Below are 20,252 nucleotides of genomic sequence, written 5' to 3'. Positions count from 1 at the left end.
GAAGTAAGGATGAGCTCTGCCATTATCCAGGGTTATTACTTATTACAATCATTAGAAGTCCCTGAGCAGGCGTGGCAACACATTTCTATGGACTTTATTGAAGGGTTACCAAAATCCTTTGGGAGTAATGTGGTGGTGGACAGGTTCACGAAATATGCTCATTTTATCCCCTTGGCATCCCATTACACTGCCAAGATAGTTGCTGATACCTTCTTTGACCAGATATTCAAATTGCATGGCTTACCTCTCAGCATTATATCTGACAGAGACAAGGTGTTTTCTAGTGCATTTTGGCAAGAGCTATTCAGGTTATTAGGGACAAAATTGCACCTTTCTTCTGCCTACCATCCACAAACTGATAGATAGAATGAAAGAGTAAACAGGTGTGTGGAAGCATACCTCAGGAGTATGTGCATGCAACAACCAAAACGGTGGAGGAAATGGCTAGCCACTGCTGAGTGGTGGTGTAATACTAATTACCACACCAGCCTTCAAAGGTCTCCATTTCAAGCTCTGTATGGGTATAAGCCTACACAACTCAGTTTAGTTCCATACCATACTCAGGTAGCAGCAGTGGAGGATTAGGCCAATAACAGAGTTAACTGGAACTTTTTGCCTAGAGAAAATTTATTGCAAGCACAAAATAGGATCAAGCAGCTGGCTGACAGGAATAGGACAGAGAGAAGCTTTGAGGTGGGAGATTGGGTGTACCTTAAACTCCAGCCCTACAGACAGACATCAATAGCTCTAAGGAAGAAGTTGAAATTGGCTGCAAAACACTATAGACCATATCAGATAGAGCTGAAGTTGGGACCAGTGGCCTATAAATTGAAGCTACCTGAAGGTTCTACAGTGCATCCAGTATTCCATGTATCCTTGCTTAAAGAATCACCTAAAGGGGCAGCTGTTAGCACTGGTCTACTGGAGTTGAACGAGCATGATGAGATACGCGTAGTCCCATTGGCGGTATTGGATATGAGAGTTATCAATAGAAATGGGGTAGCAGTAGAACATATGTTAATCCAGTGGGAAAATATGGCGCTTGAGGAACTGAAGGAACCTCTGTCAAACATCTTGCTGCAGGAAATTAGGGACGCATATGCTAAGAGATGATAGGACCTAATTGCATGAACCTAGTTACCCGAATTGCATAGGCAGGGGATAGGTACAATTTCATAGCTACTCTTTTAGGAAGAACAATTGAAAAAAGAGTAGTTCTTCCAAAATGAATAGTTCACGTTGAAGCCGGGTATTTGGAAGACAGATGCAGACAAATCTAGAACAGGAAGCAGTTTTTGAAGACAGCCGTCTACTTTAGATACGTGCAGCTCATGATATATATAATCAATTTCCTAATGGGAAAGAAAGCTTGGTTTGACTTCTTAGGGATGCTTTAACGGGAAATGGATTCTCTAACACCGTCTCCTGATTTTGGGTGCAAGAAAGCTCATTGTGCTGTGGCTGACTATCGTTCAACCGTGGTGGCTGCACCTTCTCACCATGCAATTGTCATGTCTTCCACTGACTGGATCCTAGAGCAGTCAAGGTAGCTAAGAAGATGAGCCTGACCACGTTGAGAATCACAATTTCCCGTGGAAGAAAATAAAATAACCTCCTGCAACTCCCTCTTCAAGATAAATTGTGGAAACTATCATTTTGAACTGGGCCGTCCACAACTCCTTGTTTTTCCTTCGGTTGACTTGGACTTCTGAAAGATGTCCAACGTCAATTTATCGCTCAGGAAATAACAAGAAAACCACAAATAAAAAAGCCCAAAAAAGGGGGTTTGAGTTGTAAACAATGTAGACTTGTGGGGTACTAGGCCAGTTCACTAAATTTCATGGAAAATTGGTGCAAGAAAGGGTTATAATATTCAAAAGTGAAGGAATTAATTTTGTGTAAAGACAAAAAAGAGAAAGTTGTGTTATTCATTTTCATCTGAATTTTCAATCAAAAGTGGAACCCCACTAATTAATGTCAAATTGACAACCAGGTAAAAATTCCATCAAGTTCAAGTAATCATCACTCAATGTATCAAATGTCACTTTCTCTGTGGAAAAAGTATTGGTCATTTCTTCTTGTATCGCTATTGGAAGAGGAATTGATCGCGAAGAAAGTCCTAAATTGGTGGGTTATGAGTTATGACTTGATCAATTACAGGGAAAATATAAAAAAGACGGTCTCTTCTGACTCCTCAGTTCTCTCAAAGTAGAAGCAGCTCATCAAATTTCAGCACCGATGTCACAAGCCAAGCTATCCATAGCATCTCTACTTGTTCTAGTATTAGTCTTGGCAGGCTTGGCAACCAGCTGCGAAGCCACCAACAATCACCACTGCAACCCTTCCTCTTGTGGTGATATCCGAAATATTAGTTACCCTTTTCGACTGAAAGAAGATCCCATCCATTGCGGTGACCCCAGCTACGAGCTTGCCTGTGAGAACAATCGCACCATTGTCAACTTGTTTTTACAAAAGTACTACGTGCAGGAAATTATCTATGAAAAGTACTTGATGCGGGTAGTTGATCCAGGCCTAGATGAGGCCAATTGTTCTTCTTTTCCAATTAACACTCTGGAATATGATGAGCTACAAATGGCTGATAACCCACAGGATGCATATGATATCTTCTATACAAATATTCCTGTACTTTTTATTTCTTGCCCTGCTCCGGTGAGATCTCCTTTCTTTTCAGATATCATGGCATTCTGCAGAAATCATATGTCTTCCAACTTTTCATCACCAACGAATAACCATTCTTACCTTTTATTTGGAAACCATGAAGTATCTGTACTGAATGATTCCTGTGCTGTCAACATGGCTGCTTGGATCACAAAGGATTTTGGTGGAAGAAAAGCTTATACTTCTCCTGCAGGTCTTTATGATGCTCTTGCCTATGGATTTTTGCTTGATTGGCGTGGCATCTATTGCCAACAGTGCAGCAGTGGCTTTTGTGATCGTGACGTGAATGATTCTATCCGTTGCTCACCTAAATATTGGCAGTGCGAGCTCCTTCACCCAAGCACATTCAGGCCCACATTCGAATGTACGCTTACCAGGCCTTAACTTTATTTCAGTTGGAAGTTTGGAATTATAACTTACTTTGTTTTACTTTGTAAATAACTTATAGACAACGTGCTTGGGTTGAAAGCGTTTCTGAAATTTTTTGTTCATAGAATGATTAGTTTGTTTATTTTATAAATTGCATTTTGCTGACAAATTAAAGAGCCCTCCTGCACGTGCAAGAAGTGCAAAATCACAAAAACATGTAGCTTTAAGATCCACTTTCTATCTTCTTTTTTTTTTATCTCCTTTCTACTTCGCTTGTATAACGTTTTTGGCTGGAGAACTTTGCAGGTCTAAAGGAGATATGGTACCAGCAAGTTGAGTTTTTAAATCAATACACCGGTCAGTGCTCTATCCTGTTTTGCTCCTTGTCCAAAATAGCTTTTTCCTTGAAGTCTTGCCATTTAACATCTAATCACTTTTCCCTCTTGTCATAACTGCTGGCAGCAATTAGCAGAGAGTTAGGAATTCTCATTGGTAAGACACCAAATTTTCCTTTTCGAGGCTGCTTAGATGAAGTATAAAAGTAAATATCCTTGTGATGATTGAGCACTTTTTCAGTTGTTACTTTAGTCTCTCCTTGTACAGGACAATTTTGAAGCACAAGGATCTTAATGAACCTTCTGATTTGAAAGGTTTCTTTCTAATGCAGGAATGTGTCTGGCAGGGAGATTTTTATTGGGTGTCCTATTCCTGTTTGCATTAATAATCTACAAAATGAGAAGGTCGCACTTGTCTATGTATGAAAACATTGAAGACTTCTTACAGAGTCCAAACAATCTCATGCCAGTTAGGTACGCATACTCAGACATAAGAAAGATGACCAATAATTTCAAAGACAAATTGGGTGAAGGAGGCTATGGGACTGTTTTCAAAGGAAAGCTTCGGAGTGGTCCACTGGTAGCGGTAAAAATGCTGGGCAAATCCAAGGCCAACGGGCAGGAGTTTATCAGCGAAGTCGCTACCATAGGGAGGATTCACCATGCTAATGTGGTAAAACTGATCGGCTTCTGCTTTGAAGGCTCCAAAAGGGCTCTTGTCTATGAATTCATGCCTAATGGATCTCTTGAGAAATATATCTTCCGAAAAGAAACAGAGACAGCATCCCTGAGTTGTGAAAAGCTGTTCGACATTGCTCTTGGGATTGCTAAAGGAATTGATTATTTACATCGCGGCTGTGAGATGCAAATTTTGCATTTTGATATCAAGCCTCACAACATTCTTCTAGATGAGCATTTTGCTCCTAAACTTTCTGACTTTGGACTTGCAAAATTGTATCCAACAGAGAATAGTATTGTGTCCCTGACAGCTGCAAGAGGTACGTTGGGATACATGGCCCCAGAGTTGTACTACAAAAATATTGGAGGAGTCTCGTACAAAGCAGACGTATACAGCTTTGGAATGCTGCTGCTGGAAATGGCTGGGAAAAGGAAAAATCTGAACCCTTTAGTGGAGCAGAGGAGCCAGATATACTTCCCTTCATGGGTTTATGATCAGCTGAGCAAAGGAAACAGTATTGAGATGGGAGATGCCTCAGAAGATGAAAGAAAGATGTTGAAGAAGATGATCCTGGTAGCATTGTGGTGCATACAGATGAAGCCAATCAATCGCCCTTCCATGAACAAAGTCACAGAAATGCTTGAAGGAGATGGTGAACTCTTAGAAACGCCTCCTAAGCCATTCCAAAATCCAGACGAAATGCCTGCACCTGAGGCTGAGGATGGTGGAAATGATGCAGAAGAGACCACTGATTTCCCACAGCTACAACTAGATCGTGTAGATTCAAGTGATATGAGTATGGATCGAGATTAAAGTAAATCCAAGTGTCATAGAAGTCTTTCTCTTGGACAAAGACAATTATCATTTCTTCCTGAATTAGTTGTAATAGTATTCATGCATACATACGTGTTGAAATTTTAATCAAAGAGCTGCTCTTGCTATTTATCCCAAAAACAAAAAAGCTGCTTGTGCAATATTAATGTAATAATTATATTGGAGCAATTGTTATTGTTATTCCTGTCTGCAATTACTGGATTAAGGATCTCTTATGAGGATTTCTTAAAAAGGAAGCATTGAATCAATTGTTAGTACATTTAACGAATTGAAGAAATGGGGTAATTTTTTGAGTGAATTTATAAGGAACCTCATAGTTTGGTTTGCTTTTGTTTGAATTAAATGAAAAAGTATATATCTTGAAGCAACTAAGCATCCTTTTCATAGTCGTAACATGGATGCAGGTAACTATTACTTCGTGGACTAAAAGGCAAGCAAGGCAAGGCAGATATATATTTTGTTGGCATAATTTCATTGATATTGGCTGTTCTGGAATAAGAGCAGTCAGAAATGCTAGTGGCAATTTTCTTTTTTCTTTTTTTTTTTCTGAAGGTCTGCTAATGGCTATATTATAGCTTGCATCATCGGATATTTGTCCTTTCTTTTACATGTGGACTATTGAATACTTCACGGTCTATAGCCTATTCATCCGGGAAGACAAATATGAAATCAACATCGCTGGAGAGTTTTACGAATTGTTATGGTGCTAGAAATATCAACAAGACACAGTCAATTTGGCAATTTATTGTTTCTCATTTTGGCTCATTGCATAAAGGCTTGTCGCTTGGAAATTAGAAAGCGCCTGCCAATATGGGCAGAGCTCTTCACAGAAGCATGTATTCTTTTTTTTTTTTTTGGGTATTATTAATGTCCATAGTAGCTTTCATGTATTATGGTACATCGATAGCTAATATTTTCTAGGATTAGGTTTAATTAATCAACAAAAGTCTTGACTTGAGTTGACAAAAGACAACTAGCTCTCTGGGTTGGTAGTTACCACTTAGTAGAAGGTTTCCCTACATCGCTAGTTTCCCACGTCGGTTCTGAGAGGAGTTTGGGTTGGGTAGTTAAGTCGATGGGTTGACTTCAAGAGTTGTCGCCTTTTGGAGTTCAATCTGGGATTAGGTTTAATTAATCAACAAAAGTCTTGACTTGAGTTGACAAAAGATAGCTAATATTTTCTGACATCAGCACACATTATTATAAACATTCGACTTTTCAATACTACAAAAGGACTTGCATAATGAGTCTACTTAAATAGTAATCTTGACGTTTAGGGCATTTCAATTGATTTGTTCAAGACTTTCTCTTATTGACTTTGTAGACAAATTGATTGTGGTACAAAATGTCCAAGATGAACGTCATTTCTTGGAGTGTTACGATTTTTAGAGATACTCAATTTTGACCAGAAAAAGTGGATGAGTTTTAGCTGTTGAGAGAAGGTTTTGAGGAAATTAGGATTGTGTTCGCAAAGTCTACAGATGCAAAAAGTATTTATCTATAACTTTTTCCTATAATCACTGCGTTTTGCAATACGGCAAAATTTTGGTTTTGGCTGTCCACAATAGTTGTAAAACAGTTTGGGATGTATCATTGTAATAACTAACCAATCACAATGTGAAAGATCGAGATAGAGTTAGTCAAGACATTAACATTTGGTATAAACGCTGTAATTAATTGTGTATTTCATCCATTTCTCACTTTACTTAAAACCATAAGAGGGTTAGGTGGTTATTTTGAAACCTTAGAAGGCCCATTTGACATTATGTAAAATTATTAGTGGTTAAAAGTAATTTATCCTGATTATTATGGAAATGCGATGCAATTTTTTTATGTATTGGTGAGGGGGTAATTTGGATATTATAAGTCATTTATCCTAATTATTAAGGAAATGCAATGCAATTTTTTTATTTATTGGTGAGGGTGGGTAATTTGGATATTACAAAATTAAGATAAACTTCTGCTTACACCCTTAATTACCAAAACTCATTTTATAAGATAATAGATAGATAGATATAGATTAATGTGAAAATTAAGATAAACTTCTGTTTACACCCTTAATTGCCAAAACTCATTTTATAGGATAATAGATAGATAGATATAGATTAATGTGTCTTAACGAATGTCTTAAGGACACCAAAACAAAAGAGCTCTTTAATTAGATTTAGAATTATTACATTTATGTTAGACGCAAGTCAGTTGGACCAATAATACTTGTAGTATCCTTTAATATGGTTAGTTAATTGGTGAATTAAGTTTAAACTTTAGGGGGGAGGGTTGGGTTGGGTGGTATGGGGGAGGAAGTGTAAGCAACAGGTCTCGGATTCGAGCCCTCCTGTTTACACTAAAAAAAATTTAAAAAACAAAAAAAAAGTTTAAAACTTTAATTATTTAATAGTAATAGTGGTTTTTTCTAACCAACAATGGTATACTTTAATGATTAGTCCATTCTAAGTTACTTGTAAGTTGTAATCATCAAAAAAAAAAAAAAAAAAAAAAAGGAAAGCTTCCGGAAGATGCAATCAGACGTAGCAAATCCGGACCGTTTACTCAAGTCAATGGCCAAATGGGCACTACATTACTTTTTTTTTTCGTGTATATAGTCTATTCCACCGGAAAAACAATTAAAAACTAAACGTTGTATTCACTACTTATTATGGTACAAAAAAATGAATATCAATAAGTCATCGTCTGCTTAATTATATACTGTCTCTCATTTTCGCTAATTGGCTAAAGACTTGCAAGTCGTGCCGGCCCAGATAGGATGAGCTTTCCACAGAATAAATTGTCGGGCACTTGGCTTCTACATTGACATGTCTATTGCCGTAATAAAATATGGTAGGTGTAAATCTAGTTTCCCCTGCCCCGTTTCCCTGCAGGGAAGAAATCAACTTATTATAAATATTTACTTACAATAATACAATTGTAAATAATGTTAAATAAGATTAAAAAGCTGTCAAGATAAAAATAAAGCACAACAAATCAAGTTACATTCAGTGCAAAGGAAAAACCGATCGAAATAAAAAAGGATTAGGCGCAAAACAGGTTGGAATTAGATAGCTTAGTCTTTAGAGGGGGAAAGGGGAGTTGGAAATAAATTAACAATAGTCCAAGAAATTTCTTCAGTTGTTGCGGCGGTCGTTGACACTGATTAGCATTATACTTGTAAGTAAAGTTGCAACTTTGGGAAATTTAGAGTTGTATTATATATATATATATATATATATATATATATATATATATATATATATATATATAATTGTATGTGGGGGATGGGGCGGATGTCTGTTGCCCCACCCCATCCCCCGCCCCATTTCTACCTCCACTGGCACCCGCCTCCATTGCCATCCTTAACCTTAAGGGAGGTTAATGTAATTTTCAAAATTTGGAGGGAGGCTAGTGAAATAGTCAAAAACCTCAGGGGAGGTTTCTGAAATTATCCTTTACTAAATTTGAGGATAAACCAGTTATTTTATTTTTTTAACACCATAATTTGATTTATGTACATCCTATCTAAAATATATTTATACCTTATTTTCACATATTTATTGTTGACAAAAGTTAAACCAAGCATACTTAGAAGTTTAGCAATTTTAGAATTATATTTTTTATTTGGTAACTATATTAGATTTGGTGTGACAATTGGCTTAGGAAATAGAGCCAAGTCATATTTTGGTATTATAATTATAATAGAATTGGTGGGTTATTTTTCTCTATTTAAGAACTTTGAGTCCTAAGTTTGTAGTTGAGCGAAATTATAAATTGAAACAGAATATTTTGTTTCCTTCCATGCTTTTCTTATTATTTATTATTTGTAGACTTTTTGTGCTAACATTCATACACAAGGCAAACTTGTGTGAAACAAAACTTGTGAGAACCCATCCTCGTGTCTACAATGTAGATTTTAGAGAAAATTAGGGCACTGTTTGATAATCCAATTAAGCGTTGAAACTTAATGAATTTAAATTTTAACAAATTCAAACGCGTTTGATAACCAAAACTAAAACATCTGAATTCATTAATTGGCACAAAATTTTCGAAACAAAATTTGCTCCAAAAAATAAGTGATAAATTTGCATCCTTCCGCAATCTGTTTTAGTGTGCCCATTCGTTGTGGTCGCATTTCGACTTCATTGGGTATTGGTATGTTCGAATCAAAGTCCAAAGGGTAAATGGGGTTGAAAAAATTCACTTGTTCTTTTCTTATTTTGGCCCAAATTATCTTTTCTCCCTACGAACTACCATAGTCTATTGTTACTTAAACACCTAATTTTTCAATACGCTAAAAAAAGACTTGTACAATCAGTTTATAATTCTGACGGAGTTTAGCGCAGGTACAGTTGATTTGTTAGATATTTCCTCACATTAACTCTGTAAGCGAATGGATTGCTTCGCGAAATGTCCAAGAAGATCATCGTTTCTTGGAGTTGTATGATTTTTTTTTTTTTTGAAGTTTGATCAGGAAATGTGAATGAGTTTTTGCCATGGATAGAGGTTTTGAGGAAATTAGTTTGCTTTCGCAAAGTCTGCTGCAACTTTGAGATGGAAAAAGTGGTAATCTACAAAATATTTTCTTTAAATAGTGCAATCCCCGATAAGGCCCCATTTTGGTTTTGGCTATCAACATTAATTGCAAAAGAAGTTTTAGTTGGATGGCAAACTAGCAAACTAGTTTGTTAAAATATCTGAAGTATGTGCACTTAGATGTGCCTTAACGAGTGTCTTGAGTACACAAATTAAAAGAACCAATGATTTATTAGTTAGGGTCTGTGTAAGGAGTATCCAATAGGCACTCGTTAACATATATTTCAAGTGTCATATTTTTTAAAATATAAGATTAATTTGTAAAAGTAAAAAAAATACAAGAGAGAGTAGGAAAGATTAAATAAAGAAATTATATAAATAAAATGGAGGATAATAATTATCACTATGTGTATATATATATATATATATCCTTATACTATATAAAAATGAGTTTAGGGCTTGAATTTCAACCGCAAGGATGTGAGAGTGTTTGAAGTACAATTAGAGTATTAAATATGAGCCATCATAACTAATTTAGCTTTGTTGTAATTACTTGGATGTCCTTTTAAACATTTAAAACTAGGGGTAAGTTTGATATGTGACATTGTTTGATATCCGATTAAACATTGGGTACAACTGAATTCAGCTTGTGTTTTAGTGAAATTATATAAAAGCCCTTCTAATCATTTAATTGTATTAACATCTAAGTCTTTTAATTTCTTAAAGCCTTTCTCATCAGTTATTTGCAAAGTTATGATATATAGATGTTAAGACACAATTAATGTCAATTAGTAGAGAAGTTTGGTTTCTTGGCCGTTATTATAGATGCTAATTCGGATGTTGCTACATTAACTACTCTTCTTCCCTATTTTGCAACACCTTTTTCAATAGATATGTTTTCTTTAACCAATCTACTTTTTGCTTGTAAAAAGTTTGTAATATTGCAAGTTGTATGTGCAATAATTTTTTAGTATTTTAATTCAATTGTCCATGTTAGACAAGCTTGATAAGGAAGAGATCACATTTGTTAATTGTTATTTATGGTTTAAAATAAGTTTATCATCATAAATTTTCCCATTTATAGATTACATCTACTTCTTTTGTTGTTTTAATTATTAGTTAGGGTAATTTTCAAATCGTTTGCTACTTTATTGACTATTCCATTTAGACAATTTTTCACTTCATCTGATTTGCCAATATGTTTAACTATCTACTTAAAACTATTTGGCTACAAATCTAAAGTATGTACTTCATTACTTTCAATTGTTTTTCTTAAATTGAGTGGATTAAGATGCTTTAGTACTTTTTTGAGGTAATTATTCCTCTAAATTAGCATGTTAGATATTTCGTGATTGTAACCCTTATCGAGAAGGAAATGCTTTGCTATATGTCCTAAATCATACAATAAATTATAATTAATTGCTTGCTCAATGTGAAGGCCTCGTGATGATATATGTCCTTAGAATCAATATAAATTCAAGAATTTGGCTTGCAAGAACAGAAATTCTACCAGCAATGATTTCTTCAAGTATGCTAATTGTTCAAATCTCACTTATATGACAAGATAATGTTGTGGATTGCCCTCATAGCAAGATCAAATTTAAACTAAATAACAAATTTTAATATTCCTAAAGTGCATGAGCAGATATAAATAGGTCTTTTATTATACTAGGTTAGATGCAAAGTAGTTGATCGTATCTTATAATTATGTTTTATTGCATATTATATTTTTTTAACTCAATATGTAACATATGATTTTTTTAATTTAATATCACATAATAAAATTATCATATTTCAATTCTTATACTAGAAAATGCCAAATAATAATTATTAACCATCTTTAATTATAGGCACTAAATTCCCACGCGTTGCGTGGGCTTTTTCCCCTAGTATATATGATATGTTAAGCAGATTTCAAAGTGCTTAATGGGCATCGGTTAAAAAAAACCCTATTAATTATAACGGATAGCTTATTCAGTTGATGATTTACTACTTTAATGCTCATACCATTATAGATTACCTGTAACGCCATAAACAAAAGAAAGTTTGAGCAAGGTGTCATGACCATGGTACATGCATAGCGATTATGGACCGTTTACTTGAGTCAATGGTCTCCCGTGAAAACATTTCATAGAAATTCATTGATTTCTTCTGTTTATAAAGCAAGTGGACTTTGATTTTTGAATAATCCTCACTACTTTTCTTCTACTATAATGCAAGATTCTCCGTTTTCGTGGAAAAAGTCTACCAGTATTCATGCGTATACATATACTATTGTATATCACATGACTTAATAAGCTTTCGTGTCTATGTGGTTCAAATTGCCGTAAAATAATTATGAAATAAACGTTATTGGAAGCATTCACTAATTATTATGGCACAAAGAAAATAAAAATGTCATTTTTTTCCCTATAAAAACTTCCAATCCAAACAGACGGATTAAATGTTTTTCATTTTTGCTCATTGGCTGAAGAGTTACGAGTCGTTGCATTTGGTCCTGCTCTTGGACTTTGTGGCTTGTAGAATTCACCATAACTTAAGGCATAACTGGCAACATAATTCATATTAATTATTAGGGTAAATTATATATAATCTCCATGTGATTTCGTCTATTGTCACATAACCCCCCGGCCCCAACGTTTCAAAATGCCCACTTCACCTCCAATTGGTTTATATGGAAACTTAACGAAAAATAGCCTATGTAACGTCCTTCATTAAAATACCAATAGTATAATACCAATAGTATCCTTACTTAAATGCTAAATTAGTTGAGAGCTTAACCGCCTTATATAAAAGTATAGGAGGATTACGTGGATAAATATAAAAATCACAAGGTGTAAGGTGAATATTTATACAAACTATAAGAGAGTTATATGGAGATTAATATTGTATCGCACACGCTTTTAGAGCGCATTGGTATAAAGTTGTACTAATTGGTTGTGCATTTCATCCATTTTTCACTTTACTTAAAACCATAGTAGGATTATGTGGCTATTTTGGAACCTTAGGAGGGCCATTTAGTATTATATAAAATCATTGGGGCTTATAAGTAATTTATCCTAATTATTAAGGAAATGCAATGCAATTTTTTTATTTATTGGTGAGGGGGGTAATTTGGTTATTACAAAATTAAGACAAACTTCGGCTTACACTCTTAATTACCAACACTCAACCATACTTTTTATAGGATAATAGATAGGTAGGTAGCTAATAGATAGATTAATGTGTCTTAACCAATGTTTTAAGGACACCAAAATAGAAGAACTCTTTAATTAGATTTAGAATTATTACATTTATGTTAGACGCAAGTCAGTTGGACCAATACTACTTGTAGCTTCCTTTAATACGGTTAGTTAATAGATGAACTAATTTTAAAACTGCTAATTATTTATTAGTCCATTCTAAGTTACTTGTAATCATAAAAAAAAAAAAGAAAGTTTCAGGAAGATGCAATCAGACATAGCAAATCCGGACCGCTTATTCAAGTCAATGGCCAAATGGGCACTACATGAATTTTTTTGTCGGGTCTATAGTCTATTACACTGGAAAAACAATTAAAAACTAAACGTTGTATTCACTAATTATTATGGTACAAAAAAAAAATGAATATCAATAAGTCATCATCTGCTTAATTATATATTGTCCCTCATTTTCGCTAATTGGCTAAAGACTTGCAAGTCGTTGCCGGTCCTGATAGGATGAGCTTTCCACAGACTAAATTGTCGGGCACTTGGTTTCTACATTGACGTGCCTGTTGCCGTAATAAAATATAGTAGGTGTAAATCTAGTTTAGGGTCCGCCCGTAGGTTATATAGTTTATGAGTAAATCTTATATACATTGACAGTATATACATTATCACTGTTGCAAATATATGATACATGTATAAAATTTAAATTTTAAATTTAAATTCAAATTTTATGTCATATATTCAATGATAAAATTGTATACAACATCAGTGTGTAAAATATTGATTCTTCTTATAAACACATGAACTTTCGATATATTATTGTCCAAAAATAGATATGTATGCCGATTTGTGTCATGTTAAGGGCTTTTTGATTTAATTCTCTTCGTGGAGTATGACACAGTTCTATTCGATTTGTTGCAAATTTTACCACTTCAGCACTGTAAGTAAATCCAATGAAATGCCTTACAATTTTACCACTTCAGCACTGTATGACAGTATCCAAGAAATTGCCTGACAATTTGGACAAAAATAGTAAATGGACGTTTCCATCCAAAAGTAACAACGTTTGAGCCACACATGTGGATACTAAAAATGAGGAAAATCAAATTTTCCCATTTTAGGCAATTCTAAACATTATTGTGAGATAAAGAAGAGCTCCTATGAGTTGCATGATACTTTTTCAATTACCCTCAAATAAATTTTTCAAAACCATAGACCAGTCTTTTGGCACTTTAAACACTTTCGCAGGTATATATCATGACTCTTCTGATTCAGATTCAGATATGCTTTTCAGTTCATTGACAAAAGTGCCTCCACCCAATGTGGCTCTCTCATTTATCGTGTTTGTGGATCCAAAAGGATTTCTTGGCATGGAAGGGGGCTCTTCTGCTTCAAGCATTTGAATCACAGCTTTCATGGAGGGCCGATCAACAGGATACCACTGAATGCACCACAGCCCTATAATCATTAGTTTCTTTGCTGTAATCTTATCATCCTCGTTGTCAATTTGGATTGTTATTTCTTCTCCTTGATCCAATTTGTTGTAAATCCACTCTGGAAAATAAGCTTCAGCACTATTATCTTGACCTCCAATCTTAATGTTTTTCCTACCGCCAACCATTTCGATCAACAACATCCCGAAGCTATAAACATCGGACTTATGTGACACCTTTCCAAAGTTCCTGGAGAAGACTTCTGGTGCAATGTATCCCATTGTTCCCCTTGCAGCAGTCATACTCACAGCACTTTGCTCTTTGGAGCACAACTTTGCTTGACCAAAATCAGAGATTTTTGGATTGAAATTCTGGTCTAGCAAGATGTTATGAGGTTTAATGTCAAAGTGGAGGATCCGCTGCTCGCACCCTTGGTGAAGGTACTCGATCCCTTTCGCTATGCCCAAAGCAATGTTGTGCAACTTCTCCAATCCGAGCAAATTTCTCTCGTTCTCTGAAGATGTGAACTTCTCAAGGGAGTGATTGGGCAAGAATTCATAGACAAGAACTCCTCTGTATCCATCAGCACAATATCCAACCAATCGAACAATGTTAACGTGGTGAATTTGACCAATGGTGCCCACTTCATTGATGAAATCTTCCCCACCTCCCTTGCTGTTGTTGAGGACCTTAACAGCTACAAAAACTTCGTTGGAAAGCTTGCCCTTGTACACTGTTCCGTAACCTCCTTCGCCTAGTTTTTCACTGAAATTTCCAGTTATTTTCTTGATATCAGAATAGGAGTATCTCGATGGCTTGAGAGCCTTGTAATCCTCCAGAAATTGTCCGATCTTAAGTTGATCTTCTTTTTTGAGTTTTTTGGAGCGAAATATTCGATAGGAGGCAATTCCAATTAAGACAATGAGAGCAGGACCTAGTACCATGCCTGCATGCCAAAGTGAATTCATTACATAGACAGAGAATCCCACTCTTGTTTTCCATTTTTCTTTTTGTTTTATTTTGTATGAAAAAGAAACCAAACAAAAAAAAAAATTGACTTCAGGTAGAGTGATGACTAACCTGTAACCTTTATTTTCTTCAGCGGACCTGTGAAAAAGGAAAGATAACACTCATGCATGAATTTATTACTGGAAATTGACTCAACTACTAATCTTCTTTGTAGTACATTAGGGACGCAAATATTGGAAAGCAGGTACTGATATAATAAATGCGCATATAAGCCTAGGTTTTTATCACTTTTTCAAAATTTGTCAAATTTTTTGTCACCACCACACAAAATTCATAATGGGAGAAACCCTGATATCAAGCGTATTTTGCAATTTCTGAGAATCCCTTCAAGCACTAACCTTAAAGCACCCTGACTTCAAACTTCCCTGTCAAACGATCCTAAAAGCTGAGGAAAAAACTGATTTTATGCAGATATAGGGCAGTTTTAAAATAGAGTGTACCTAATGCTTTCAGGTTTTAGAATAAGGAGGTACACATTTGAACATGTCTGCTGCAATGGATTACACATTTCATAGGAAAACCAAGAAACCAAATTTAATTGAGGGCAGCAGACGCACATACAATGTGTACACTCCATCTGTTCTGGAGAGGATGGATATTATTGTTTGATGGAAATAAATGTAGATAGGACAAGCTAGGAGGCAAATTTAAAGGCTCTCTTTATAGCAAAACTACAAGAGATGGAAGGAGGATAGATGATCTACCTGTACCATTTTCCAAGCATTGAATACCTGCTGAACTGCTGCTCTTCCTCAATCTGCAGAACTTGTCTTCTGCCTCACAGTATCCACAATTTGGTGCGGACCAGCTTAAAACTAGAGGGATTTGAGGCTCAATGAGGGCATAGGAAACTGAAGGAATCTCAAACATCTTCGTGCAAGAAACTAGGGACGCAAATAGGATGGAATCAGTAGACTGAGTTGCATAAACTTGGTAACTCGAATTGCTGAGGCAGGGGATAGGTATCATGTACCATTTTTTGGAAGAACATTTAAAAAAAGAAAAGTCATAGTCGTTGAAATCTGGTATTTGAAAGAGAGATGCAGATAAATCTAGTTTGGGAAGCAGCCCAGGAAGGCAGCCATCCAATTTGGCTACATACAGCAATCGAGACTCGTAATCAATTTTATTGATGACAAACTTCACTGAGAAAGGAGGCTTGGTCTGGTTGAGGGATGCTTTAACTCGAAATGGGTTCTCCAGCACAGTCTCCTGACTCTGGGTGCAAGAAAGCTCAAATCCAGGGAAGCCACAGTGCTGTGGTTGACGGTCTTTCAATCGGAAGGGGAATCTGATAGCCGGACCCTGATCGCTGCACCTTCTCACTGTGCAATTATCATGTATTTTGCAGGACCCTAGAGCAGTTAAAGTGGCTAAGAAGATTAGCCTGACCACATTGAGGATCACCATTTTCCGAGGAAGAAAGATAAACTCCTGCACCTCCCTCTTCAAGGCAGATTGTGGAAAGTATCCTTTTGAATTGGGTCGCGCACAACGTCTTGTTTCTCCTTTTATTAACTTGGATTTCTTCAAACTAAATCGATTGTCGCGAAATAAAAGAAAATAAAAAAAAATTAAGAGGTCAGAACAGGGATTTTGATTGTAAATATTGCAGACTTCTTAGCTACTAGCCTAGTTCACTAAATTTCAAGGGAGTTTGGTGCAAGCAACGGTTCAAGATAATCTGTCTATACTCTATATAAAAGTACCATGAGTCTTGGTATTTTAAAGTGTAAGTGTAAGCAGTGTAGTGATATTAGCTTAATCTGTGGTTAAAGCTTGATATAATCTTAATTGTGGATCGTTTAGAAGAAAATAATGGTTGATTATCTTAGAAGAAAATCTAAGATAAGTGTAAGAAAAAAATGAGTACCATTTCTTTTTTCAACCAGGAAAGGGACGTTTGGCAGGTGGAGTGATTGATTATTTGAGCTTGGTATGATCTTTGACCGGAGAAAATCTTCTACTTTATTTGTATATTCATGAACAAATAAACAGTCCGTACAATCTCATGCCAGTTAGATATGCATACTCAGACATAAGAAAGATGACCAAGAACTTCAACCACAAATTGGGGGAAGAAGGCTATGGGACCGTTTCTAAAGGAAAGCTTCGGAGTTGCCCACTAGCAGTGGCAAAAATGCTGGGCAAATCCAAGGCCAATGGGCAGGAATTTATCAGCGAAGTTGATAAATGAAATCGTGCCTAATGGATATCTTGAGAAATATATATTCCGAAAAGAAACAGAGACAACATCCTTGAGTTGTGAAAAGCTGTTCGACATTGCTCTTGGGATTGCTGAGGGGATTGATTATTTACACAGCAGCTGTGAGATGCAAATTTTGCATTTTGATATCAAGCCTCACAACATTCTTCTAGATGAGCATTTTGCTCCTAAACTTTCTGACTTTGGACTCGCAAAATTGTATCCGACAGAGAATAGGGGACCAGAGGAGCCAGATATACTTCCCTTCATGGGTTTATGATCAGCTGAGCGAAGGAAACAATATTGAGATGGGAGATGCCTCAGAAGATGAAAGAAATATAGTGAAGAAGATGATCCTGGTAGCATTGTGGTGCATGCAGATGAAGCCAACCCATCGCCCTTCCATGAACACAGTCATTGAAATGCTTGAAGGCGATGGTGAACTCATAGAAATGCCTCCTAAGCCATTTCAAAATCCGGACGAAACGCCAGCACTCGAGGATGATGGAATTGATGCGGAAGACATATAGCTGATCTCCCACTGCTATCTCTAGATCGTATGGATTCAAGTGAAATGAGTATGGATCGAGATTAAAGTAAATCCAAGTGTCACAGAATTCTCTCTGTTTCATTTCTTCCTCAATTAGCTGTAATAGTATTGATACTTCGTGTCCACATGTCAACCAAAGAGCTGCTCTTGCCATTTATCCAGAAAAAAGGAAAAAAAAAACAAAAAAAAAGTCTGCTCGTTCAATATTAAAGTACTAATTATATTGGAATTGTTAATGTTATTCCTGTATGCAATTAAGGTTTGACAGATTTCTTTACAAGGATTTTTCTTAAAGGTGGCACGGTGACACTTGTTAATACCTCTAAATTGCACCTAAATCACCATATAAATGAACACACTGATATTTATTATATTCTTGCATTTAGACTCCTTCTCAAATTAGTTTTAGTTTTGCTTAAAAATTAATACCTAAGATAACGAATGCTGTCGAGGCAAGCATTAGCCATACTCATGTTTTAATTGCTTATAAAAAAAAATTTTGGCAAAATTTTAGTGCATTTATAAGGGTCCTCCAACCCCCTCTCCCTTTTTGAATTAATTGAAAAAGTATATATCTTGAAGTAACTAAGGGATGCTTGTTTCACAGATTGGAATCGGAAATGGAAACGGAATCATAGACTTTGATTTTGGAATTAAATTTTTATTCCAATATCTAACTTGGTTCACACATTGGAATTAGCATCATTCCAATTCCTGATGCTTGGTTTGATGAGTGTTTCGGAATTAAATGCAATTAAATTCCAAATTTATCCCTGATATAACAATTCTTATAAAAAAAGGGATAATTGCAGAAACCTCCCTTGAGGTTTCTGACACTTGCACTGACCTACTCTGTGGTTTGAAAAATTGTACTGACCTCTCCTGAACTTACTAATCCTTTACCAATTCAGTCCAAACGATTAAAATATTATTTTAGGGAGTAAAATTAGAATTTTGTACTAAATTTGCCCTTTGTGTTACATGTCCAATCAATGACAAAGCACTTCAAATTAATTAACAATTAATAAACTCTAAGGGGTGTAGTTTATGGGCAAATACGCATTACCCATTTAAAGAATCGGCTCTTTATGGATATTTTACTTTCAACATTTAATTTATGATAAATATATCAATGTTTGTAAGTAAAATTCAAAAAGTGTTACAGTAATATGCTTATCAAAAGGAAATCAGTAGGTTATCTATTTAAGATAAATTAAATATTTTTTAAAAAAAGAAATGGCCCATAAAGTATTATTAATTCTTTATGGCTGTTATCCATTAGATGAGTAAAGTATTGGCTCTTTATGGGTATTTTATTCTGAATCATTTAATTTATATTAAATATATAAATATTTGTAACTAAAATTGAAAAAGTGTTACATTAATATTTTTACAGAAGGGAAACTGATAGGTTTTGTATTTAACAAAAATATAAGACTTTGTAGATTTTAAAGTTTAAGGAAGGGATATTTGAAATTTAACGATCGTTATACAACTTTCAAAACAAACAAATTCATTCCAAATTTTGGTTTGGGGTAATTTCATAAATCAAATCGTGGTCACTTTCTGTAAAGTATCACTTTCCCATAAAAGACCAGTTTTTTATGGCTTTCCTTCATTATAAGAACAGAGTACCTATTTTCTCATAAACAAATTTATTTATCGAATAAAATAAGATAAACCCGTTTTCCAATAAAACACCAGTTCTTTATGACTTTCCTCCATCATAAGAACAGAGTACCCTTTCAAAATACAAATGGGAAACCGCACAAAACATAAACAAGGAGAGCCTCCAAGGAGTCAAAGGGTCTGCACAGTTGAGTCTTTGAATTTGTTCTCTTCTGAAGATGGCCGATTCTCCGAGTCAGATTGCCGGACCTCTTCAATCATCCTAACTACTTCTTCCATGTTTGGTCGCATGTCTGCCACCTTGGCAACACATGCCATGGGTATTTGCAGCATCTGCACCATTTCTTCTTTAGTATTTTGGAACCTCATCAACTCAACATCAACAACTTCGGCTGTCCATTCCTCCCTTTAGATCTACTTTAGATCTTTTTTTTTTCAAGAGATTTTGGATTGCAGATAAAGACTATATGATGAAAAAGAAGAGATAGGAAAACTGATAAAGAAAAAGAACAAAAAGAGCGGCGTGTGATGGAGAGAAAGAGAGGGTAGAGAAGTTTTGTATGCGATGGGTAGGTCCGTCATACATGTTGTCCGAGGAAATAAGTTGAGGGTTTTATCCAAAACCTCCCAGTTTGTTCGGGAATGGGATAAGTCCTATTTTTTAGAAATGATTTCAAAAATTGCATTCCAATAGGCTTAACCCAAGCAACAAATAAGGGATTTATTCCATTCTGTGATTCCCAAACCCTTCAACCAAGCAGCTCCTAAGATCCTATTTGATAACTCAATTTAGCATT

At 35.4% G+C, this 20,252-nt stretch overlaps 4 protein-coding genes across 5 annotated transcripts; 3 read left to right on the top strand and 1 right to left on the bottom strand.

Moving 5' to 3' along the window:
- The first annotated feature begins 9 nt into the window (after positions 1-9).
- On the top strand, positions 10-1,113 carry LOC140035601 (uncharacterized). The gene is made up of 2 exons (XM_072076895.1): positions 10-308; positions 621-1,113. The coding sequence occupies exons 1-2, from the start codon at positions 10-12 to the stop codon at positions 1,111-1,113; spliced, it is 792 nt and encodes a 263-aa protein (XP_071932996.1).
- A 960-nt stretch (positions 1,114-2,073) lies between these two features.
- LOC113727150 (rust resistance kinase Lr10-like) lies at positions 2,074-5,064 on the top strand. The gene is made up of 4 exons (XM_027251158.2): positions 2,074-3,043; positions 3,355-3,405; positions 3,511-3,540; positions 3,716-5,064. The coding sequence occupies exons 1-4, from the start codon at positions 2,239-2,241 to the stop codon at positions 4,873-4,875; spliced, it is 2,046 nt and encodes a 681-aa protein (XP_027106959.1). The 5' UTR covers positions 2,074-2,238; the 3' UTR covers positions 4,876-5,064.
- An 8,542-nt stretch (positions 5,065-13,606) lies between these two features.
- On the bottom strand, positions 13,607-17,929 carry LOC113727149 (rust resistance kinase Lr10). 2 transcript variants are annotated; one of them, XM_027251157.2, is made up of 4 exons: positions 16,944-17,929; positions 15,775-16,604; positions 15,122-15,148; positions 13,607-14,987 (listed from the first exon to the last, which is right to left on the bottom strand). In XM_027251157.2, exons 2-4 carry the CDS (start codon positions 16,478-16,480, stop codon positions 13,864-13,866), a joined length of 1,857 nt encoding a protein of 618 aa, XP_027106958.1. In that variant the 5' UTR covers positions 16,481-16,604; positions 16,944-17,929; the 3' UTR covers positions 13,607-13,863. The 2 variants fall into 2 exon arrangements, with proteins under 2 accessions (XP_027106958.1, XP_027106957.1); XM_027251156.2 differs by having other exon boundaries at positions 15,775-17,929.
- LOC113724228 (PR5-like receptor kinase) lies at positions 17,118-17,806 on the top strand. Its single transcript, XM_027247151.1, has 2 exons — positions 17,118-17,255; positions 17,507-17,806. Exons 1-2 carry the CDS (start codon positions 17,118-17,120, stop codon positions 17,804-17,806), a joined length of 438 nt encoding a protein of 145 aa, XP_027102952.1.
- Positions 17,930-20,252: the final 2,323 nt, after the last annotated feature.

This window comes from Coffea arabica, chromosome 2c (assembly GCF_036785885.1).
Source record: "Coffea arabica cultivar ET-39 chromosome 2c, Coffea Arabica ET-39 HiFi, whole genome shotgun sequence".
NCBI classification, from domain to species: domain Eukaryota; kingdom Viridiplantae; phylum Streptophyta; class Magnoliopsida; order Gentianales; family Rubiaceae; genus Coffea; species Coffea arabica.
Note: the sequence above shows the minus strand (reverse complement) of the source record. Positions and strands in the feature narration are given on the sequence as shown.

Coding starts and splice junctions, on each gene's coding strand:
- LOC140035601 (XM_072076895.1), top strand. CDS start 10: ATGAGCTCTGCCATTATCCAGGGTTATTACTTATTACAATCATTAGAA. Junction 309..620: donor TTTTGGCAAGAGCTATTCAG/GTTATTAGGGAC, acceptor CTTTTTGCCTAG/AGAAAATTTATTGCAAGCAC.
- LOC113724228 (XM_027247151.1), top strand. CDS start 17,118: ATGACCAAGAACTTCAACCACAAATTGGGGGAAGAAGGCTATGGGACC. Junction 17,256..17,506: donor GGCAGGAATTTATCAGCGAA/GTTGATAAATGA, acceptor TGTATCCGACAG/AGAATAGGGGACCAGAGGAG.
- LOC113727149 (XM_027251156.2), bottom strand. CDS start 16,480: ATGGTGATCCTCAATGTGGTCAGGCTAATCTTCTTAGCCACTTTAACT. Junction 15,149..15,774: donor ATGCTTGGAAAATGGTACAG/GTAGATCATCTA, acceptor CCTTTTTCACAG/GTCCGCTGAAGAAAATAAAG. Junction 14,988..15,121: donor GAAGAAAATAAAGGTTACAG/GTTAGTCATCAC, acceptor TTTGGCATGCAG/GCATGGTACTAGGTCCTGCT.
- LOC113727150 (XM_027251158.2), top strand. CDS start 2,239: ATGTCACAAGCCAAGCTATCCATAGCATCTCTACTTGTTCTAGTATTA. Junction 3,044..3,354: donor ATTCAGGCCCACATTCGAAT/GTACGCTTACCA, acceptor AGAACTTTGCAG/GTCTAAAGGAGATATGGTAC. Junction 3,541..3,715: donor AGAGTTAGGAATTCTCATTG/GTAAGACACCAA, acceptor TTTCTAATGCAG/GAATGTGTCTGGCAGGGAGA.